The sequence below is a fragment of the Staurois parvus genome, unplaced genomic scaffold, assembly GCF_062004578.1.
Source record: "Staurois parvus isolate SC_StPar_1 unplaced genomic scaffold, SC_StPar_1.0 ptg000173l, whole genome shotgun sequence".
Classification (NCBI taxonomy): Eukaryota; Metazoa; Chordata; class Amphibia; order Anura; family Ranidae; genus Staurois; species Staurois parvus.
In genome coordinates, this window is record NW_028317969.1 from 337,501 (window position 1) to 362,657 (window position 25,157).

At 42.6% G+C, this 25,157-nt stretch overlaps 1 protein-coding gene across 7 annotated transcripts in view; it reads left to right on the forward strand.

Moving 5' to 3' along the window:
- The window catches only part of EMSY (EMSY transcriptional repressor, BRCA2 interacting), an 84,387-nt gene extending 64,192 nt beyond the window's left edge, over positions 1 to 20,195 (forward strand). For 5 of the 7 annotated variants that reach the window (XM_089676737.1, XM_089676741.1, XM_089676739.1 and 2 more), the window contains 4 exons: positions 8,666 to 8,895; positions 12,584 to 13,117; positions 15,781 to 16,317; positions 19,468 to 20,195. In XM_089676737.1, coding sequence (XP_089532863.1) covers positions 8,666 to 8,895; positions 12,584 to 13,117; positions 15,781 to 16,317; positions 19,468 to 19,659 — 1,493 coding nt within the window. In that variant the 3' untranslated portion in view covers positions 19,660 to 20,195. The remainder of the gene's footprint in view (positions 1 to 8,665; positions 8,896 to 12,583; positions 13,118 to 15,780; positions 16,318 to 19,467) is intronic. The other 2 variants (XM_089676742.1, XM_089676743.1) reach the window with 1 other exon arrangement.
- The last annotated feature ends 4,962 nt before the right edge of the window (positions 20,196 to 25,157 follow it).

Below are 25,157 nucleotides of genomic sequence, written 5' to 3' on the forward strand. Positions count from 1 at the left end.
TAGAGGAACAACACAAATTTGATCTATTTTTCTTCATGTTTTGATTTGGAATAGAATGTGTCGTGTTCCCAATGCATTTGTGTGGATGGAAATAAAAGCTATTAGAAGGATTTTCAGCTTTATTCACTTTTTTCAACACACTGCTATTATTGTGAACACAACTGTATGTGAATCCAGTCTTTGAATGATGTAGCATTAACAGTGTCCTTCACTAAGCACAATATGTGGAGCAGTGTCCACAAACTTTTGGCCATATAGTGTATGTGAGGGTTTCTTTTTATGAACTTGGAGCAATCAAAAGGTATCCAAAAAGTGACAGGTTCCCTTTGAGAAAGAAATATACTTCTTGTGAGTCCCTGTAAAAAGAAAAAAAAAAAGTAAATTACAGTGGTGTGTGGCCTTGTTTGTCAAGGTTTTCTATAGTCCTTGGTTCATTTAATATTTAAGCTGATTAAACTCATCCACCCTCCCCCAAATATTCTCCATAATGCCAGTAACTCATCTCATTGAGGTTCGTGTCCTCTCACAGGTTCCATTCCTGCGGTCTCTTCTCCCCCATAGTTATGTTTTTACAATTACTTTTGTGGGAACTGTGGTCACGTAAAAATAGAGGATCCTGCTCAAATCACACATTTAATTAAATTTTAGAGCGATGAATAATTCCCAAGTCGACGGGTTACCAGTAAACCCTCTCCAATATGTAAAGAGTAGCTATTGTAGAGTCTGGGAAACAGTATGAGTTATACATTTTTTAAGTATCTACATTTAAATTGCTTAATGTGAACCTGTCATTACAAGAAAAATATTAACCCCTTCACGTCCTTGAACCATTTTAGCCACTTGTGCTTTAACTGACAGTTGCACGATCATGCAACACTGTACATAAATTAAACTTATATACTTTTTTTTCACACAAATAGAGCTTTCTTTTGGTAGTATTAGATCACCACTGGGGTTTTTTGTGCTATAAACAAAATCAGATTTTTTAAAATAAATACATAAATATTTAAACTTTTTGCTATAAAACTTATCCAAAAAAAAGTCTTAATAAATTTAGGCCAAAATGTATTCTGCTACATTTCTTTGACAAAAACAATCCCAATAATTGTATATTAATTTGTTTGCATGAAAATTATAGCATCTATAAATAATAGTATAGATACTGGAATTTATTTATTTTTTAATACGAGTATTAGTGATCAGGGACCAAGATAGTACAGCATTCTGACACTGGGTGGGAACTGACTAAATGATGCTGACATCTCCAGTGACACTAATACAGTGATCAGAGCTAATAAAAAGCACTGGCACTATACTAATGACACTGGGCAGGAAGGGGTTATCATCAAAGGTAACTGTGTGTTAGCAGGTGTGATATTTGTGTACTGTTTTACTAGGGGAGATACCGGTTTTTATTCCCTGCTTTTAGGGAGATAAAAACCAGCACATCCCCACTGACAGGAGAGAGATCTGTGTTCTTTACATTCCTGTCTCTCCTGTCAGTTGCTGCACTGATCATGGCCAATCATCAGCTATTCGTGGCTGGAACCCAGTGATTGACATGTACAGGAGCCAATGACTGCACGAGCTGGCGGAGGCACATGTGCCTCTTACCTGAAAATTTAGAATCGTGTATATATAGAGCTGCTATAGGGCAGCCAGGGAGTGATTAAAACATAAACTCATGGCTATAGCTATGAGCTTGGTGTAATTTTTTTTTTTTTATCAGCTGGCGATTGTTCAGTAAAAGTGATCCAGGTGGATCTACAGCTGCCTGATCACTTTTACAGTAGTGAGAAGGGCTGTCCCCAGCCACTCCTCCCATGTCACTGCCTGCAGTGGTTTTTGGGCTCACCTGGTTTCTCCAAGGAGCATGGGACCATGATAAACTGGCCAGACAGTAGGAGGAGATCAAGGAACATCTGTTCCCTGATTTCCTCTGTGATTAATTAACCTAGAAGCAACAAGCTTTTTGTCACTTCAGGTTTCAGAGCTGTCATTTTCTGGCTACCATAGTGGGGAAAGTGGCTAATCAAGACCAATCTGTGCATGATTAGCTGCAATTGAAGACGGGGGACATTGGGGGGCCTTTTGTATAAAGAAAATGTTGTAGTCTTGCACTAGGGAATCACTTCCCATCCTTTATTTTTGAGAGTTGTTCTGGTACTGGCTTTGCGGAGGACACACACTTGCTGGTGGGAGGCTTTAACCCCTCCAATTACTGAATGACCATTTGTAACTGTAATGGTCATTAGGATCTGGTAAGGAGCTGGAGTGTGTTCATGCAGCTTGGGTGCACGGCACACACAGATTTGTTTGAAGCGCATGAGTATTCTTGTGAAGTTTGTGAAGATTTTCGTTTATTATGCGTTTATCACATACGTGGAATAAGTGAGAATCTAATGGACTAATTTTCACATTTTTGGACATTTTTTCTCTTCATGCCTTTTTATTTATATATTTAAATTTTTCATATTTTCGTTTTGATGTATATATTTTCTTTTCAACAATTTTGTATTAACCCTAGTTCACACTTTCACGGACCGTGCGGCCCGCGTTTGCACGGGCACGGCAGCCCATGCATTTGAACAGGCTGCTATGGCACCTTTGGGGGGCGGGAGGGGAGTGGGTACCCGAATTTGACAGGTTCCCGCTCCCACTTCCGGTCCGATCACCTAGGCAATCAGAAACGGAAGGTGTCCTCCCTCCCTCCCTGTAGTCTTTTAGACACGTGACTGGTCCCAGAAGACTACAGGACCATTCATGAAGCGCAGCATTACTCGCACATGTGCAGTGGGTACCCGGCTGTCAAGCTGCAAGCTATCACAGCCGGGTGTCCACACTGAAGACGCCGGCCTCCTGGAATACAGGACGGCCGGTGAAACGGGCTGTGGGGGACACACCACGGGACGGAGGGACAGGTAAGTGGCTGTTTTTTAAAAGTCAGCAGCTACAGTTTTTGTCGCTGCTGACTTTTATTTTTTGACAGCGTGAGTGGAACTCCGCTTTAATGTAGGTTAAAGTCAAAGAACATGTAAATGAGCCCTTAGAACCACTTTAACAAAACCACAATAAAATGTTCTATTGCAATGGAGCACTTTTTAGAATCGTGGTAAATGCTGAAGCCACAGCATCCATTATTTGTCACGCATGCTATACCAAGGTGCACAGGTACCATTTAAAAACAGTGCAGAATCCTGGATTTACCCTCCAGTTACTTCAATCCCAATTTTGAAAAGTCGGGTGAGATGCCGCTTTCAAGTGCGATTTGTAAGACACCTGACACAGATGTCTATGCGAATTTCACCAAAAGTAGTACATGTACGACTTTAGAAATCGGTGCGGCTTCGACCAATTTGGAACCGCTTCGATTTGACCGCTCTATTTGTGGACAATAGGGTGCGCCTTGGCATACGATTTGCAAGTCGCATGGCATGCCAAGTCGCACCCGATGTGACTGTGGTGTTAGGCACACAATGATGTTTGCCAGATTCAAGAGGGTACCCAAAAAATGAGCCCTAAGAGCCTAATCACACTGAATGCAACCTTGAAATCACGCTACTTCACTTGTACCTCCGATTTCACGGTGGCTTGCAACTTAATTTAGCAGACGTCAATGTAAGCAATGAAACTTGGAAAAAAAGTGCTGCGGGAACTATTTTTGAAATCACATTACTTCAAATCGCCATGCCATAGAAAGACCATGCCATAGAAATACATTAGATACGACTTCAGGTGCGATTCGCATGTCGCACCGGTGTGAACCAGGGCTAACAGTGGAGACTTGTGGTTCCCCCATTCAGGAGATCATGCGGTTATCCCCTTGTTTTTATACATATTGATATTTGCAGCACTCGGACACCGCAGTTACTCTTTTCTTGTCCCACAGCACGTCACATGTAGTATTTTATTTCAGGTACTTATATAGCGCCGTCAATTTACACAGCACTTTACATATATATTGTACATTCACATCAGTCCCTAACCCACAAGGGGTGTACAATCTAAGGTCCCTAACTCACATTCATACATACACATACTAGGGACAATTTAGACAGGATCCAATTCACCTACCAGCATGTTTTTGGAGTGTGGGAGGAAACCGGAGTACGCAGAGGAATCCCACGCAGACACAGGGAGAACATGCAAACTCCAGGCAGGTGTTGCCATGGTTGGGATTCGAACCCACGACCCTAGTACTGCCAGGCGGAAGTGCTAACCATTTAGCCACTGTGCAACAATACAGTGGTACCTCGGTTTATGAACACCTCGGTTAATGTAATTTTCGGTTTACGAATGAAAATCCATTGAAAATAATGCCTCGGTTCACAATACGAAGCAAGTTCCCCAGGATGCATTGTGCCTGGGAGGTTTGTAGTACCGCCCCCGTGCATGCTGGAGTCTGTGGGTAGCACGTGGCGTTGAGTGTGGAGGTGTTTTTCAATGCATTCCTATGGGAAACCGCATTCCGGTTTACAAATTTTTCACAATACGAAACATCCTGGAGAACGCATTAAATTTGTAAATCGAGGTACCACTGTAAATATATATTGCTAGCCAACACGGTTTTGCACAGTACAGCCTATTGTATGTAAAATGCGTGTTATCTTCAATCTAAATTTCAATTAAAGGAATCTATTGCAAGTCAATACTATCATGATCCTTAAATCAGATATGCTCTCTGATTTTACCCTGATATTGAAGCCCACCTCTAGCTGAAAAAAAACAAAAACGTAAGTGCCCCCTAACCTCACCCCACCCATACGGGCAAGCAGATACACTGACAGCTCTGCAGGAGACCTGCATGGCACCATCGTTCTGCTGATCACTGGTTCAATGGATTCCAGGCTCCTGCAACAAAAAAATAATAAATGCACATTTTTTTTACCTGCAGAAAAATGTGCATTTATTATTTTTTTTTGTCAGGGTGAACTTCTCCTTTAATGCCTGTTAAGTCAAGGGGGTTGTGGATGATGCTGTTGTGATCAGATGTTACCTATCTTCATGCTTCAGCAGGCTCCCGTGATCTGCTTGAGCATTTCTTCCCCCAAAGCAGCCTCACTTCTACGCCGCACTCTCAAGCTTGGCCTTTCCAAAGCTTGGCTTTAAAGGTAAAACAATTGTCAGAGATTTTTCTTAAGCTGTTGTTTTTCTGTAATGGGGAGGCACTATTGATTAGAGAGTGCCTGTTTGAATTGTGGATTAGGATCATGATAATAGTGGTGAGTGGGAAATAAAGTGGTATTAAACACAAAAGCAAAAATGTATTATATTATTATTATTATATAGTATTTATATAGCGCCAAAGGGTTTGCTCAGCGCTGTACAATAGCAGGGGGACAGAACATGAGACAGGACAGAAACAACACAATACACGAGGGGTTCGAGGACCCTGCTCTTTCGAGCTTACAATCTAGGAGGGAGGGGAAGTGGAACAAGACGAAATGGCTGTGGGGGATGGAGTGGTAGGAAGAGTGGAGGAGGTCAGTTGTTAGGTGAGGGTGGGGTAGGCCTCCCTGAAGAGGTGGGTCTTCAGGGTGCGCCTGAAGGTGATGAGGGTAGGTGACAGTCTAATGGACTGGGGTAGGAAATTCCAGAGGATGGGGGAAGTCCTGGAGAAATCCTGCAATCGGGCGTGGGAGGAGACCAGGGAGCTAGAGAGTAGGAGGTCCTGTGAGGAGCAAAGGGCACGGGTAGGGTGGTGTTTAGGTATCAGGTCGGTTAGGTAGTTTGGGGCGGCGTTGTGAATGGCTTTGTAGGTTAGGGTTAGCAGTTTGAATTTGATGCGTTGGGCAATTGGGAGCCAGTGAAGGGATTGGCAGAGGGGGGGGTCTTAGATGTGATGTCTGTGTTAGTTTTCTTTTTAAGGCTTTTTTTATTTTCACCTGGTGATCCTGCCAGTAAATCTGTTGTTTTTCAACAGCCTGTCCTGCAGATGCAGCAGTTAGAGGATTGAGGTAAACCATTGCTTACAATGATCAGCTTTTATTTAAACTATTTATCCCAAAAGGAAAAAAAAGTGCTGTAACAGTTTATAAAGTATTAGCTGGAATTTGGCTTTTAATTAAAACTAATCTCCGCCTTTCTACATACTTTACTTAGTTCGTTTGGGCCAGCTTGGCACAAAGGAACTACGTTGCGTACTAACCTATGATGCTGCTGGATGCGCGGTATAAACTGTATGTTTCTGCGGCTACATTCAGCATACTGCACTGTTCCGGGTTACAGCCGAGACTTCCAATCTTGGACCCGGAACACAGTAGAGTCTTAACACAGTGGCGTTCAGCCATTCAGAATAAGTGATGTAGTCCTTCAGTAAATACAAAGCTTCCTCTGAATCAGAGAGACGGGCTGATGATGTCACATCCTTTGTCAATCAGAGGAGGCTTTGTATTCATTGATAGAATGCATTGCTTACTCTGATTGGCTGAGTGTCGCTGTGATAGACTCTGATAGATACTGTTTTCCGGGTCTAAGACTGGAGGTCTGGCCTCGAACCCAGAACACAGTGCGGCATGCTGTATGCAGCTGCAGCTACATACAGTTTTTATACCGCACATCCAGCAGTCTCTCAGATTAGTGGGGAACATATTTTGTTTAGGCCAAGCTGGCCCAAACAGACTATGTAAAGTTTTATATAGAAAGGTGGAGATTACCTTTTAAGGGGCTGTAAAGGCTCAAGGTTTTTTTCACCTTGATGTATTCTATGCATGAAGGTAAAAAACCACCTTTGTGCAGCATCCCCCCCAGCCCCCCTAATACTCAAGTCCCCTTTCCAGTGATATTCACTGAAGTCTCGGTTATCTCATGACTCCCTCTCCTCATTGGCTGAGACAGCAGCGGGAGCCATTGGCCTTCTTTGTGCAGCAGTCTCCCCAGCCCCCCCAACACTTACCTGAGCCCCATCCAGCAATCCAGTTCTTTTTTTGTCCCGGGTCTCTGTCTCCTCATTAGCTGAGACAGCAGAAGGAGCCATTGGCTCTCACTGCTGTCAATCACAGCCAGTGAGAAGAGAGAGGGGGCGAGGCCAAGCCACTGCTCCGTGTGTGAATAGACACAGAGCAGCGGGTGCCCCATAGCAAGTTGCTTGCTGTGGGGTCATCCGACAGGAGGGAGGGGCCAGGAGAGCTTGCGGGGGACCCGAGAAGAGGAGGACCTTGGTTGCTCTGTGCAAAACCACTTCACACAGCAGGTAAGTATAGACGTGTTTATTTTTTAAAAAAAATTATAAGCCTTTAGTATCACTTTAACCTCCCTGGCGGTATTCCCGAGTGTAGCTCGGGGTAAAGTTTCAGTACCACAAGAGGTAACCCCGAGCTACACTCGGACTTACCATGCGGCGCTGCTCCGGGATCTGTTCTTCTCTTACCTTGTTATGTGCTCCTGCGATGTCCCTCCTGCAGTGTCCCCTGTAATGTCCTCCGGCAGATGCCGGCATATGTCTCCTGGGTTCCTTCCCCTGCAACGTCGGGACGTACCGGGATGGAACTGGCGGGAAATTTGAAAATGACAAAAAATGACATTCACTAAATACACTAAAATCAAACCATTTCACATACATTTTGTCCCGAGTGCTTTGTCCTGCGCCCTGTCTGCATTTTTACTGTTCTTTCTGCTTGGAAACTGAGAAACGTCCATGGCGTCCAAAAAGCGTCCCTTTAGGTCAAAATCGGTTTTAGACCGGCTAGAGAACAGCGATAGTAAATTAGAACCACTTGCAGAATTGAGTGATAATGATTCGTGGGGGAAATTCCTCATCAGACACTGAAAATGATTTTGCGACTTTGCTCAGCAATGTGCGAACTTGGCGCTATATTTCACATTTCAGTGTTTTTGGTTTGATTATATTATTGAATTAAATTGATTATTATTACATTATTATTTTTTATGATTATTTATGATTTCATGTTTCAAGTTTTATCCTACCCGGGGTGTTTACTAGACTCTTGTTCGGACAGATTTCAGTGAGTTATTCCTAAAAATTACAGGCCTATAATAAAAAAAACAACATATTTCCATGCAAAAAAATTTACCGCTTTGAACACAGAAATATGGACATAATCAGACCGCTAGGGAGGTTAAGTGTATCTAAATCTGCTAGTACATCTAACACTCAGACTATCATTGCTACTGTCCAAGGGGGTCCCTGTTGCTCCGTCATCCAGAGTGGGGGCACTTTAATACAGGAGGTGTGTTACTGGCCAGAGCACCAGGTGAAACCAGAGGAAAAAAAAGACTAAAAAGAGAAAACTATTGCAGCCACCACATCCAGTAATTGACAAGCTGCAATATATTACATGTTTGGTTTTGAGTCTAATACTGCATTGCGTGGAATTTGAACAGAAGAGATCAGATTTTTTTTTCTTTTTTCCCATATATAGTATATTGTTCTGTATGAAAAACCAAGTTGGAAAGGAATATATATTTGATTATATATTGCTGTGGAATGTGAAGGAAAGTAATTGGTGCTTCGGAGATTTTTGTGTATACTTTTAAACTGGGGTGAATTTCTGTCTGAACGAATAATTGTGGCAGCCATAGGTGTAAGGGATTAGAGCTATGAAGACTGGGGGGTGTTTATAGCTGGTTTGGATTTCTTTTTATATCATATGCCCCAGTTTTACTATATTGCTCTGATTTTTACCTCCTTCATTTCTTCTTGCAGGTAAAACTAGGCCCGTGGCTTCAACCACCACAGTCAGCTCCGGGGATGTCCCACTCAGCTCTATCCTTCAGGTCAGTCACCCGTCTCAGCACCACCAGCTTCAGAGCTCGCAGTCCTCACGTACTGTGCTGCAGCACATCACCCAGTCCCAGAGTGCAGCACAGGCGTCTGTTGTGGTAAAATCCATCCCCACATCCTCCAGCGGGGCCATCACTCACATCATGCAGCAGGTATGTACTCACAGCACAGGGCGGATCATACTGGGCACTTTTTTAAAAAGTGAAACTTCTTGAAAGAGAACCCCCTTCAGGTGATCTGTACACATTGATTGATTGGATTTTAGTCTGTTTTATTACCGATTCTTACCTGATTCCTATTTGTAGATATTTATGTAGGCCTTGTCAGCTCTTTATAAAACTGGCTGTTATGTGCAGATCCTGTTTTTGATATAAATAGCTGAGCAGGCTCAGTGTTGTCATATGGATACCTGCAGATCCTGTTTTTGATATAAATACCTGAGCAGGCTCAGTGTTGTCATATGGATACCTGCAGATCCTGTTTTTGATATAAATACCCGAGCAGGCTCAGTGTTGTCATATGGATACCTGCAGATCCTGTTTTTGATATAAATACCTGAGCAGGCTCAGTGTTGTCATATGGATACCTGCAGATCCTGTTTTTGATATAAATAGCTGAGCAGGCTCAGTGTTGTCATATGGATACCTGCAGATCCTGTTTTTGATATAAATACCTGAGCAGGATCATTGTTGTCATATGGATACCTGCAGATCCTGTTTTTGATATAAATACCTGAGCAGGCTCAGTGTTGTCATATGGATACCTGCAGATCCTGTTTTTGATATAAATACCTGAGCAGGCTCAGTGTCGTCATATGGATACCTGCAGATCCTGTTTTTGATATAAATACCTGAGCAGGATCATTGTTGTGATATGGATACCTGCAGATCCTGTTTTTGATATAAATACCTGAGCAGGATCATTGTTGTGATATGGATACCTGCAGATCCTGTTTTTGATATAAATACCCGAGCAGGCTCAGTGTTGTCATATGGATACCTGCAGGTCCTGTTTTTGATATAAATAGTCGAGCAGGCTCAGTGTTGTTATATGGATACCTGCAGGTCCTGTTTTTGATATAAATAGCTGAGCAGGCTCAGTGTTGTCATATGGATACCTGCAGATTCTGTTTTCGATATAAATACCCGAGCAGGCTCAGTGTCGTCATATGGATACCTGCCGATCCTGTTTTTGATATAAATAGCTGAGCAGGCTCAGTGTTGTTATATGGATACCTGCAGATCCTGTTTTCGATATAAATACCCGAGCAGGCTCAGTGTCGTCATATGGATACCTGCCGATCCTGTTTTTGATATAAATAGCTGAGCAGGCTCAGTGTTGTTATATGGATACCTGCAGATCCTGTTTCAGCACAGAGGCTTATCTATACTTCGCTCTATGTTTCACGGTTCCAGCCAACCCCCACCAACTCCCAAAAGCAGGATTTTGTCACCAGGTGACAGCCAATGATTCATGCCTGGGACCTCTTGATTGGCTGTGTCCAATCACAGTTCAGAGCCCTGTGTTGAGTTCTGTACAGAGAGGACAATCTTTGTTCTCCCTGCACAGCAGGGGGAAAGAAAGTGGCCTTTTAGTAAAAAGCAGTACACATTACACACATTTAACATTTGGTAGGCGCACAGTGTACCCCTTGATTACCCAGAGAGGATAACCCCTTCCCAGCCAGTGTCATTAGTACAAGTGACAAGTGTATAGTATTAACACTGATCACTGTATTGGTGTCACTGGTGATATCCGTTTCAGTTAGTCTGCCTCCCAGTCAGTGTCAAATTGCCTGCCACACTATCTGTCCCACCATAAGTCGCTGTTCACCGCCATTACTAGTATAAAAAAAATAATAATTAAAAATTCCAGTATACAGTTGTGTTCAAAATAATAGCAGTGTGTTGAAAAAAGTGAATAAAGCTCAAAATCCTTCTAATAGCTTTTATTTCCATCCACACAAATGCATTGGGAACACTACACATTCTATTCCAAATCAAAACATGAAGAAAAATATATCAAATATGTGTTGTTCCTCTAAAAAAATTTAAGAAAAGTGAATATTAGACTGTTCAAAAAAATAGCAGTGTTTGTATTCTTCTTTACAAACTCAAACATTCACTATATAAACTGAAAAATGTTTGAAGATTTTGCTTTCCTTTGAATCACTTAATGAATATTTGGTTGTAGTCGCACTGTTTCTGAGAACTGCTGTACATCTGTGTTGCATGGAGTCACCCAACTTCTGGCACCTGTGATCAGGTATTCCAGCCCAGGATGATTGGACTACATTCCACAGTTCTTCTCTATTTCTTGGTTTTGCCTCAGAAACTGCATTTTTGATGTCACCCCACAAGTTTTCTATTGGATTAAGATCCGGGGATTGGGCTGGCCACTCCATAACGTCAATCTTGTTGGTCTGGAACCAAGATGTTGCACGTTTACTGGTGTGTTTGGGGTCGTTGTCTTGTTGGAACACCCATTTCAAGGGCATTTCCTCTTCAGCATAAGGCAGCATGACCTCTTCAAGTATTCTGATGTATTCAAACTGATCCATGATCTCTGGTATGCGATAAATAGGCCCAACACCGTAGTATGAGAAACATCCCCATATCATGATGCTTGCACCACCATGCTTCACTGTCTTCACAGTGTACTGTGGCTTGAATTCAGTGTTTGGGGGTCGTCTGACAAACTGTCTCCGGCCACTAGACCCAAAAAGAACAATCTTACTTTCATCACTCCACAAAATGTTGTGCCATTTCTCTTTAGGCCAGTCAATGTGCTCTTTGGCAAATTGTAACCTCTTCAGCACATGTCTTTTTTCCAACAGTGGGACTTTGCGGGGGCTTCTTGCAGATAGCTTGGCTTCACATAGGCGTCTTCTAATTGTAACAGTCCTCACAGGGAACTTTACACCTTCTTTCATCTTCCTGGAGCTGATTGTTGGCTGAGTCCTTGCCATTTTGGCTATTCTTCTATCGATTCGAATGGTAGTTTTTCTCTTTCTTCCACATCTTTCAGGTTTTGGTTGCCATTTTAAAGTATTTGCGATCATTTTAGCTGAGCAACCTATCATTTTCTGCACTTCTTTATATGTTTTCCCCTCTCCAATCAACCTTTTAATCAAGGTACGCTGTTCTTCTAAACAATGTCTGGAACGACCCATTTTCCTCAGAATTTCAGAGAGAAATGCACTGTAACCAGCATGTACAACATTTGCTGCCTTCCTTCCTTAAATAAGGGCAATAATTGCCACCTGTTTTTCAAAGAATGAATGACCTCACTAATAGAACTCCACACTGCTATTATTTTGAACATGCCCCTTTCAATGAGTGATTCAATTACACAGAATCAGCAGCATGCATGTCATGACTGTTGGGTCTGTTGGATTTCTATTACTCTACTACACCTGCTAGTAAATTATTTGCCATGTAGAAATATCATTTCTACCAAAAAAAAGTGATTGATCAGGTTAGTGATGTCTGACTGCTATTATTTGGAACACAACTGTATATACCATAGTTTGTAAACTTTCACACAAACCAATCAATATACACTTACTGGGATTTTTTTTTTTGACCATTCAATTACCAGTTAAAGTAGCGCAGTGCTCAATTACCAGTTAAAGTAGAGCAGTGCTGAATAGCAAATAAAATGGCCTGGTCATGAAGGGGGTAAAATCTCAAGTGGTTAATCTATTGTACGAGCCCACAATAAAATGTAATTTAAAGTGCAGGCTTTAGCTATGCATACTTTCAGTATTGGGTGGAGTCATGCACCTCTAGCTCTTGGTCTGGCATGTGTTCCAACAACTGTTATTCATATGTCCTGCAGGCGTTAAGCAGTCACACAGCCTTCAAAAGAACGGAGGAGACTGTGACCGAAGAGGGTGAAGTGGAGGAGATGGACACCTTAGACCCGCAGACCGGCCTCTTCTACAGATCAGCCTTGGCACACAAGCAGCAGAAACAGATTCACCTGCACCAGGAGGGGGCGCACCTTCAGTTGAAGACTGTTCAGTCTCTGCAGACCAAACAGAAGCAGATCATTCAGCTGCAGCCAGAGCAGCTCCAGCACAAAATCCAGCAAACGGCGCAGCTCTCCATCAGGCAGCAGAAATTGACGCCCATTCAACAGGAACAGGTCCACCAGCATACACAGCGCCACATGCTGGTCAAGGAAAGGCACATCCCTTCACTGGTGTCTCAGCCGCAGCAGACAGTGGTGCAGGTTCTGGCTGTGAAAACCACCCAGCAGCTGCCGAAGCTCCAGCAGGTAGTGGGCCAGCAGAAGATCTACATGCAGTCTCAGCTATCTCAGACTTCAGTGCAGCTGCCTGTCACATCTGAAAAATTGACGGCCAGTCAGGTAAGTGTTCTGTTTTGTCCCTCAGGGGGTTCCTAGTCTAATTTTTTACTTGTCTCTCCATACTTTTTTTTTTTTTTTTTTGTCCAGTCTTTGGATACAAAGAATATGTTCTGCAGTAGTGTAATTGTTTGCTAATTGTGGAAGTCCTTTGGGGCTATGTCCCTCTAATCTTCAGCAATCAATCCTGAAAACCTACCGGTGCACTGTGTAAATTCCACTCCTTACTATTGAGAAGACCTGTCACCCCTTCTGGTCTCCTCACTGAACCCAACTGAGAGCTTGTTCACACCACATTTTCAGTGCATTCCAGTGCATTTTTCCCCTTTTTTCTTTTTGATACTTTATTTTCATTAATACAATGTGTGTTCCGGAGTGTTTACACTCACTTTGTTGCATTCTGAACAAAAATAAATACAGAAGGTTGAACGCACTGGATCTGTCCGCACTGGTGGAATACTAGGGGGAGTACAATTGGGGGAATCAATGGTGAAGAAGGATCTGGGGGTTCTGGTAGACCACAAGCTTAATAATGGCATGCAATGCCAAGCTGCGGTTTCTAAAGCGAGCAAAATCCTCTCTTGTATTAAAAGAGGTATAGACTCCAGAGAGAGAGATATCATATTACCCCGGTACAAATCATTAGTAAGACCTCATCTGGAATATGCAGTTCAGTTTTGGGCACCAATTCACAAAAAGAACATTGGGGAACTGGAGAAAGTACAGAGAAGGGCAACCAAACTGATAAGAGGCATGGAGGAGATCAGCTATGAGGAAAGATTAGAGGAACTGAATGTATTCTCTCTTGAGAAGAGGAGATTAAGGGGGATATGATCACCATGTATAATACATAAGGGGGGATATGATCTCCATGTATAATACATAAGGGGGATATGATCACCATGTATAATACATAAGGGGGATATGATCACCATGTATAATACATAAGGGGGGATATGATCACCATGTATAATACATAAGGGGGGATATGATCTCCATGTATAATACATAAGGGGGGATATGATCTCCATGTATAATACATAAGGGGGGATATGATCTCCATGTATAATACATAAGGGGGATATGATCTCCATGTATAATACATAAGGGGGGATATGACCTCCATGTATAATACATAAGGGGGGATATGATCTCCATGTGTAATACATAAGGGGGGATATGATCACCATGTATAATACATAAGGGGGGATATGATCACCATGTATAATACATAAGGAGGGATATGATCACCATGTATAATACATAAGGGAGGATATGATCTCCATGTATAATACATAAGGGGGATATGATCTCCATGTATAATACATAAGGGGGATATGATCTCCATGTATAATACATAAGGGGGATATGATCTCCATGTATAATACATAAGGGGGGATATGATCTCCATGTGTAATACATAAGGGGGGATATGATCACCATGTATAATACATAAGGGGGGATATGACCTCCATGTATAATACATAAGGGGGGATATGATCTCCATGTATAATACATAAGGGGGATATGATCTCCATGTATAATACATAAGGGGGGATATGATCACCATGTATAATACATAAGGGGGATATGATCACCATGTATAATACATAAGGGGGGATATGATCTCCATGTATAATACATAAGGGGGATATGATCTCCATGTATAATACATAAGGGGGGATATGATCTCCATGTATAATACATAAGGGGGGATATGATCTCCATGTATAATACATAAGGGGGGATATGATCTCTATGTATAATACATAAGGGGGATATGATCTCCATGTATACTACATAAGGGGGGATATGATCTCCATGTATAATACATAAGGGGGGATATGATCAACATGTATAATACATAAGGGGGGATATGATCTCCATGTATAATACATAAGGGGGGGATATAATCACCATGTATAATACATAAGGGGGGGATATAATCACCATGTATAATACATAAGGGGGGATATGATCACCATGTATAATACATAAGGGGGGATATGATCACCATGTATAATACATAAGGGGGGATATGATCTCCATGTATAATACATAAGGGGGATATGATCTCCATGTATAATACATAAGGGGGGATATGATCTCCATGTATAATACATAAGGGGGGATATGATCTCCATGTATAATACATAAGGGGGGATATGATCACCATGTATAATACATAAGGGGGGATATAGGTAAAGTTGATCCAGGGAATATCTGATTGCCTCTATGGGGATCAGGAAGGAATTTTTTCCCAGCAGGAGGAAATTGGATTATACTTTGCTGGATTTGTTTTACCTTCCTCTGGATCAACTGTGGGTATAGGATTATAACTTTTTTTTTCTATGGTTGAACTGGATGGACTTTTGTCTTTTTTCAGCCATACTAACTATGTAACTATGCTGTTTAGTTTTTGCCACGGCATGTGTACATCTGCGTACATGGCTACATGTCACCATTCAGGCAGTCGGTCGGGAGGGACGGTAAAATTGCAGCTGAACTACCCGGTTTTAATGTTACCCGGCCGCACATGTGAACGAGCCCTATAGGGCACCATGCAAAGTAGAATTTCTGGAGGCTCCCAAGCACATTCAATTTTTAGATACAATTTTAAATATAAAGTATTTTTTCCTTTACTATATATTTTATATCTGCTATAGGTCACCCAGTCAATGGTATCTCAGGGATCTGCAGTCACTAAAATCACTTTCGAAGGACATCAGCCCCCCATGGTATCCAAGGCAACTGCTAGCGAATGTCTGCCTAAACTTACACCAGCGGTGGCCAGTCTCCTTCCTGCTCTGCCGTTGTCGGAGAAGGCTTCTGTGGCTGATATCTTGAAGATGTCGATGATGGAAGCAGATATAGAGACCAACGTGGAACCTATGATCGTGGATAACACAAGCAAAGCTGCCCCAATTATCAAACCCATGCCAGTGTTAACTGAGGCAGCTATACCACCCCAGGTGCAAAGGCTATCTGCCCCAAGCACAGTGACTTGTACAGTACCTCCCCCGCCTAAATGTTTCCCTGCCCCAATTATTACAGCAACCACTTCTACTACCCTTCCTGTCCCCCTGCCACCGCCTCCCCCGCTGACGAGGAAAGTGGATGTTCCTGTGGCCAGCCAGATAATACAGATCCAGAATGTGCCACCAAAAAGGACGGAAGAAATTCCTTCTGAAATCATCATTCAGGTGAGCAAGTTCATTCCGATCGGCACAGATTTAATAAAGCTAAAGTACCTTAAAGCCGATCTCAAAGTTTCATTTGTCTTCAAATGGTTTGTTTTGGACTAATGTGGTCCAAACAAACTGTTTACTTCTCTAACAGTTGCAGTGGCTTTGTGCGCTGTATCAGCTTAACCACTTCAAGTCCAGACACTTTTACCCCCTTCCTGCCCAGGCCAATTTTCAGCTTTCAGCGCTATCACAGTTTGAATGACAATTGCACGGTCATGCAACACTGTACCCATATGAGTTTTTTTGAGACAGATGGTATTTGGTGGTCACCACTGGGATTTCTAATACCACCAAAATAAAGCTTTATATTTTTTTTCTATATAAATCCAAAAATTTTGAAAAAAGTATTTCTTATAAAATTTTGCAAATAATATTTCATCATAAATCTTGGCCAACATTGATTCAGTTATCTTTTTAGTAAAAAAAAAAAAAAAAACTCAAATTCGTTTATAACCAAAAATTATTATTTCTAAAACAATTTTTTTTTACATTTTTAGTTATATTATTTGTTTTTTTTTTTGTTTACATACTGTACTACTTGTGGGGGCGATGAAGATTTTTTTTTATTTATTTATTTATTTTTATACACTGGCTGTAAAAGCAATCATTTCTCCTTCTCTCAGGCTGCATTCTTGCAGCCATTGAGAAATACTGTGTGAGCTGTGATTGGTCACAGCTTGTCACATGGTACAAGGCTGTTGTGAATAGCCTTGTACCATGTGACCTCTGTGATCATTCACAGATTTCACACGTAGTAAGCAATGATGTCAGAAGTGACATCTTGCTTACTACTCTGCATGTGATAACTGATTGGCCAATCAGTGATCACATGATCAGGTCCCCTACGACGATCGGTGTTCCACTGTGTCCGGAGGACACAGCGGGCACCGGATCGCGGTGCTGTGCGCTCCCAGGGAGCGCGCACAAGCAGGGGGCGGGGAGGCTGTTTATAAACTGCCACTCGCCCCTGAACTGGCCCTTAACCACCTCCCATCCGGCCGTTGTATATAAACGGCTGGACGGGAGGTGGTTAAAGGCCAGTTCACGCTATATGCGTTGAAAGATCATATGGAAAAACGTCTGACACCACAGGGACACACAGGAAATAATTGTTTCCTCTGTGTCCTATTCACACTGCAACACAGCCTAGCTCTGCACTTCAGCATGCTGCTGTTAAAATGTAGACATGCCGCATTTTAATGAAGCACACCAGACCGCAGATTCACCGCTCCAGCCCCTGTGTTGCTGGCTGCACAAGGGGGCAGTGTGGTGCACGATTCGGCGCATCACACGGCTCCCTTTTTTTTTTTATGTTGTACGAGCTTTATTAGAAGTGTACAAAATGCACACTTCTTTCACTGCTATGTCAGGCAGCGCATTTTGTACACTTCAAATAAAACTCATGCAACACGAAAAAAGGGAGCCGTGTGATGCGCAGAATCGCGCACCACACGGCTCCCTTTTTTTTTTTTTTGTATGAGCTTTATTTGAAGTGTACAAAATACACACTTCATTCACTGCTATGTCAGGCAGTGCATTTTGTTTACTTCAAATAAAGCTCATACAACACAAAAAAAGAGCCATGTGATGCGCTGAATTGCGCACCACATTTCCCCCTTGTGCAGCTGACAGCACAGCGGCTGGAGCGGTGAATGATTCCTGCCTCTCTGTGTTGCAGTGTAAATTCACCTTATTTAGCATCAGCTACATACAATGTACTGTGCTGTCTTTCGGCAGCAGGATGAGCACTTCCTGTCCCACTCCTGGAACAATATCAAGTTGGGCTGAGTAATATTCAGCCATTCACATGAAGCTTAGTTTTAGATGAATAAATACAAAGCTTCATCTAATTGGCTGAGGCAGAGTTTGTGATGTCATCAGCCCACCTCTCTGCTATATTTACACTCGTGATACTACATTTTGGTCTGGACATCAAATAAGGGGTTGAGATAAAGACTGCAATAATGAATCAAAAATATAGGCTCATTGTAAATACACTAACCCTTTAACTATTTAGCGCCCGCCTACCATAGATATACTGTGGCGGAGTGGGCCCCACTGCACTGGATCACGTACATGTATGTGATCTGGCTCCTCCGGGTAGGAGGCGTGTGCACCTGCCAGCCCAGCTATGCTGCCATGCGCTCCAGCACATGCCGATCAGCAGGTCAATGGTTTATGGCCAGGACCCGCTGATTGGCTGAGCGAATGACAGGAGAGAGCCCTGTCTTGGTAAACAACACAGGGCTTGCTACAGACAGCAGTGATATCCCATGTTTCTTTTCTCCCTGCAAAGCAGGGAGTAAAAACAGGCACATTGTTTTGTGAAAGCACCACACATTAAAACCTTGTTCAGCACACATTGCCCCTAAATGTTAACCCCAAGAAAAAAATGTCACCAGCACACCGAGGATCCACCAATATGGGTCCAAAGGTTTTAATAAACCATCACATAGTTACAGCAAGGCAACTATGTGATGGTTTATTAAAACCTTTGGACCCATATTGGTGATCCTCGTGTGCTGGTGACATTTTTTTCTTGCTGATTTTGTTCGGTTCCAGCCGCTGGTCACTGCAGCACCCACTTATACAAAGAGCCATTTTTAACGCAGGAACGTGTGCGTTTGGATCATACACTTGCATTTAAATGTTAACCCCTTACCAGCTAGTGTCATTAGTGCAGTGACAGTGTATATTATTAGCACCGATCACTGTATTAGTGTCACTGGAGATGTCTGTGTCATTAAGTCAGTTCCCACCCAGTGTCAGATTTCCCGCCGCACTATCACAGTCCCACTAAGTCGCTGATCACATCCATTCCTAGCATTAAAAAACACAAAACTATTCCAGTATATATACCATAGTTTGTAGATGCTATAACTTTCACGCAAATCAATTCATATATGCTTTTTGTGAATTTTTTATTTATTTATTTTTATCAGAGAGCTGTAGCAGAATACATGTTGGCGTAAATTTATGACAATTTTTTTTTTTTATCGGATTTGTTTTATATAATAAACACATTCCACAAATCTTTATCTTGAAAATGAATCAGCCGTGTGACAACGCTGCTTAATATATGAATGCATGTTTTTATATTTCCAGACCATCCCTCAGTATCCCATCGCCTGTCACTCTAGCTCCAACGTGGTGGTGGAACCCAGTGGACTTCTAGAGCTGAATAATTTCACCAGCCAGCAATTGGGAGACGACGACGCTGTCATTATAAACGACAGTGACATTACCAGTGATGACAGGACACAGTGTAAGCCTTCAATAAATTTAGATCATGCATAGCAGTCCTAAGAACTCAGAATGGTCCTTATGCAAGGTGGCCACCAGGATTTGTTTTCAGACCAACTTATTGTGGAGTTTAGAAGTTGCTTCTCAAAAAAAAAAAAAACATGGATTTTCAGAATTCTCTCTCTCCAGTGTCATGTATGGTACTGATGTCATTTTATAACCGACAACCACCCATTTCCTGAGCACAGTATTCTTATTTAAGTCGCAAGAGCATTATTAAAGGTGTTGACCTTCTACAAGGTTCTTCATGGACATGGAGTCTTCAAATCATGGAACGATTTACAGGACCACTTTTTCATTTCAATGTTAAGGTGTGTGGTTTTTTTTTTTCAGGAAATCAAAACATTGAGCGTTCTAGCAGTTAAAAGTCCCTATTGGATGGAATTCATACGTCATTCTTTAGACTTCCGAAAACATGCATTTTCTGTAATTTTTGTAAAATATTTTTTTTTTGTCGAAAGCAAAATAGAAAGCTCTGCTTTCAGTTTTCACATGCACAGTGTGATTAATATTTGGTTATCTGAAATGAATGCTGCAATGTAGTGTGTTTATTTTTTTTTTTTAAGAGGACCTATTACATGGACATGGGTGGAAAATCTTGTGGGTCATACCATCACAGGGGAAAATGCAGCCTATTGATTCTCAATGAACAGGTGGTATAGCAGGGGTGCTCTGCACTTTGGTATTGTCACTCGTTTCTGCAGACTTTTCCATAACGTATGGATATTGGGAGTGAAAACCAAGAAACGGTGTAAATTCTACTTATTGTAAAAATTGCCAATGCTGGTACACTTTTTTTTTTTTTTTTTACAAAATCGCTTACAGTTTTATCACGTGATTGTGTTTTAGGACATTTTAAATGATCCATTTATGGTTACCTAGCCATACTTAGACAGCCAATCAAGTGTCAGCATATACAGCTAGTAAATTTACAGCAGGACTTGGTGTATGCCAAAGTAAAAAAAAAAAAACTATACATATGCAGCACATCTGTACTTTGTATGAGGCACAGTGGATGAAGCTTTACACAAGGATGAGGATCTTTATTTTTCACCATGTGATTGCAATTTTCAAATTTCATTGGACTGAGCTGAAAATAGCCATCCTTTATTTAAGAAAAAAAAAAAAAAAATCCATATCCTAGTATTCAGCGATCATAGCCCATATCACCGGTCACAAGCAGCCTGTGTCCTCCTGTATCCCTTGTATATCAACTGTATGCTCAAGCCCAGGAATCTGCTCACTGTCCACTGCACTCTACAATCCAATGAAATGTGTGGATACTGAAAACGTCTTGCTACAACACTAATCACCTGACCTCACACACCGAAAGCTCCCAGCGGAAATCATGCTGCTAATGCGTTTCACTGTCAGAGGGCTTAATCTTACCCTGTGCTGGGTGAAATGTGTTATTGTGTGGTTTCTGGCAGATGTTTTCAGTGTGTGCTGCCAGCCGATGTGTGGCCATAGCCTAGTGTCTTAGCTTTAAAAATTAATTCTATGCACATTTCTTCGTATTTTGTCTCTTTAAGAATGCTGCAAGTACCCGTTGATCATGCCAGAAATCTGACAATGCCCCTGCTGCACTGAAATCTCAAGCAGTGGTGTCAGGCCTACCCAGTTCTCTGTGTGGACTAGAGAACATGCCCCCCCATGTTATGGAGATAGGAACAGAATGTTCTGTATCCTCTCTAGCACATTTGTTTTGAAATGTTCTTCTAAAGAAGTAGACTGTACCATTCAAATTTTTCCCAGCAGCCAACTCAAAATGAACAAGCTGCCTGTAGTCTGACATACTGAAGCCACTTGGCTATCCAATTTCATTTCATAGACAGCAATGCCTGTTACTGTCCCCTTTTCATTGAATGCATTCATACAGGATGTGAACTCATTGATGACAATGTGAAACGCACCTCTCGTGTCCTAATTGTAATCCTAAAAACAGTCAGAGTACTTATGTAGTTTCTACGAAATACAGTACCTTTTTAGAGGGTTAGTTCACCTTTTGCAGAAAAAAAAAACCCGCCTCAGTTCCACAATCACAAAAGAGCGCACTCTTTCACCTTCAGAAAATATAATGGAAAAGCAAGCACTCTCTAATAAGCAGCTAGAGCACCAAAGGCAACCAATATAAAACCTTCAGAAACACATAATAAGTAAATAGGTGCAGTGCTAAAAAACACATTAATATTGTCCGTAAATATATATGCCAATAACGTGACAGTCTGTGCAGGTCTAGGTGCAAATAAGCAGTAGAATCCAAAGATAGTGCTCCAAATCGTGTGGTAAAATTACGCACTCACCAGATGCGTAAAGTATATACACATTAAATAACACTGTAGAGGTCCCCTTTAGGAGTTGGATAAGATCCTAATCCAGGATAAGCTGGATCCTGTACCTGCCCGTGAGGTCCTGGCAAGCACCACCTTACCTGGAGGGAGGATTATCCTGTATTAGGATTTTATCCAACTCCTAAAGGGGACCTCTACAGTGTTATTTAATGCGTATATACTTTACGCATCTGGTGAGTGCCTAATTTTACCACACAATTTGGAGCACTATCTTTGGATTCTACTGCTTATTTGCACCTAGACCTACACAGACTGTCACCTTCAGAAAACCTTTTGCCAGGGTGCCAAAATTTCATTGTGAGTCGCATCAGCCTTATTGCCCTGAAAGGGTTGGTTGTATCTGTAAGACTAGATGTCCAGAGCACCCCCCTTACATCAGATGTCAAGAGTCCCCCACTCACCCATACATCACAGTATACCCTCTTTACCTAGGTGCTGCTGTCAGGAAGAAGCTGGGGGCAAAGCTGGGAAGCAGATACTGAAGGAGGACCAGAGGAGGGCTGGAGTCACCTGCCGGAGTCTGCTGAATGCCGAGACCAGGGGAGGAGGAGACAAGGGGGTCCTGCGGCTGAACAGAGAGGTGCAGGACCTGTAGGAAGAGTTCTATCCTCTCAGCTGTCAACTGCGGTGGAGATGAGGGAGATGCTGCAACTGCAGGATAGGGGTGAGGAGCACATGAAATGGCTTGGCGGGCTGAATTCAACCAGTGGGCCTTGTGTATGACACATGTCTTATGCATATGCTCTTTCATATGTCGCAGAAGCTCTGAGCTCAGCTATGTGACAGCCGGGTAGGTGGCACATTGCACATGTGTGTGTTTAATTCCAAGAGACCACCTGCTCTTGTGCCGTTGGAGAAGAGCATCAATGCCTGGAGCATCAGCTGAAGTGGCATAGTGATGTCCTAGCAACAGGGAAGGAAGGGAACGCCGGCTATGGAATATTTTCAAGCAGGCTTTTTGGGGGGGGGGGAGTGAAAATGGCCTGCAGCCCTAGCAGGTATATTGTGCATAGCAGCACGGTTTGGTTTTATCTACTGGCATCTCTTAACTACCTAGGCAGGTTTTGTTTTTTTGCAAAGGCGATCTAACCCTTTAAATGCTAAAATAGCAGAAATCCACTTTCACTAATAGGACAAGTTTTGTGTGGCCATTGCTTCTTGTGTTCTGATTTTTTCCTCTTTTCCGGATGATTTAAGTTGGTGCTGATCTATGGATCCATCGCAGATACAGTGGGGAAATAATTTGATCCCCCGCAGATTTTTTAAGTTTGCCCACTTACAAAGAAATGAAGGGTCTGTAATTTTTATCATAGGTGTAGTTTAAATGATAGAGACAGAATATCAACCAAAAATCAAGGAAAAGCACATGATACAAATGTAGCAAATTGAGTTGCCGTTCAATAAGTAAAATAAGTATTTGATCCCCAAGCAAAACATGACTTAGTATGTGGTGGAGAAACCCTTGTTGGCAAGCACAGAGGTAAGACGTTCCTTGTAGTTGGTAACCAGGTTTGCACGCATCTCAGGATGGATTTTGGTCCACTCTTCTTTACAGATCTTCTCTAAATTGTTAAGGTTTCTTGGCTGTCCCTTGGCAACTAGAAGTTTCAGCTCCCTCTATAAATTATATATAGGATTAAGGTCTGGAGACTGGCTAGGCCACTCCATATCCTTAATTTGCTTCTTCTTCAGCCACTCCTTTGTTGCCTTGGCAGTATGTTTTGGGTCAATGTCATGCTGGAAGACCCATCCACAGTATTCTGGCTGAGGGAAGAAGGTTCTCATCCAAGATTTTACAAAACATGGCCCCGTTCATTGGCCCCTCAATGCGGCAAAGTCAGCCTGTACCTTTAGCAGAAAAACAGCCCCAAAGCATAATGTTTCCACCTGCTTGACTGTAGGGATGGCGTTTTTAGGGTCATAGTCAGCATTTTTCTTCCTCCAAACACAGCGAGTCGAGTTAATGCCAAAGAGCTCAATTTTGGTCTCATCTGACCCCAGCACTTTCTCCCAATCCTTCTCTGAATTATTTAGATGTTCATTGGCAAACAATGTAAATGTGCCTTCTTGAGGAGGGGGACCTTGCGAGTGCTGCAGGATTTCAATCTATGGTGGTGTGTTGTGTTACAAATTATTTGTTTGGTGACTGTGGTCCCAACTGCCTGGAGATCATTTACAATCTCCTTCCGTGTAGTTCTGGGCTGATCCCTCACTTTTCTCATGATCACCCTTACCCGATGAGGTGAAATCTTGCATGGAGCTCCAGACTGAGGGCGATTGATGTTTATTTTGTATTTCTTCCATTAGAGCAGTGGTTCTCAACCTTCCTAATGCCGCGACCCTTTAATACAGTTCCTCATGTTGTTTTGACCCCCAACCATAAAATTATTTTCGCTGCTACTTCATAACTGCAGCAGCTCTTCTCATTCCCGCTATACAAAGTGTCACACCTCCCCCATCCCCACCACACAGAGCTGCCAGCTCTCTTCACACACGGCCCGCTCTCACCTCCTCACTGACGCCATCTTGGATCCGCTCTCCCCCCTCTTCCACCCAGTCCCCAACTAGCTGGCACCCTGACAGGCCACGCCCAATCTGAGGACATCAAAACTTCTTCACTGGCGCTTCCCGTTGACACGTCACCTTGTCTGGTTGGTCAAGTTCTAGTCCGCCCTCCATTTAGAGCTGGGGATGATGTCGCCGCTCAGCGATTATTGGGGGAGCAGTGCAATCAATGGGCGGGGTGGATGTTGTGGGAGATGATAGGCTGGGCCAGAGGGGTCAGGTCTCATCACTGCTGACTGTTCTCTTACTCGTATGTGGGCGTAACTGCATGTGGGCAGACCCACCTGGAGATAGAGGAGCGGTGTCTTGGTTCCTAAGACCATCGAAAATATGTTTTTTCCGATGGTCTTAGGCGACCCCTGTGAAATGGTCGTTCGACCCCCAAAGGGGTTGCGACCCACAGGTTGAGAACCGCTGCATTAGAGAATAATCGTTCCAAGTTTCTTGCTGATGGTCTAGTAGCCCATTTCAGCCTTGTGCAGGTCAACAGTCTTGTCCCTGACATCCCTTGACAGCTCTTTGGTCTTGCCCATGGAGATGGTGAGGTTTGAATGGAAGAAGATTCTGTGGTTAGGT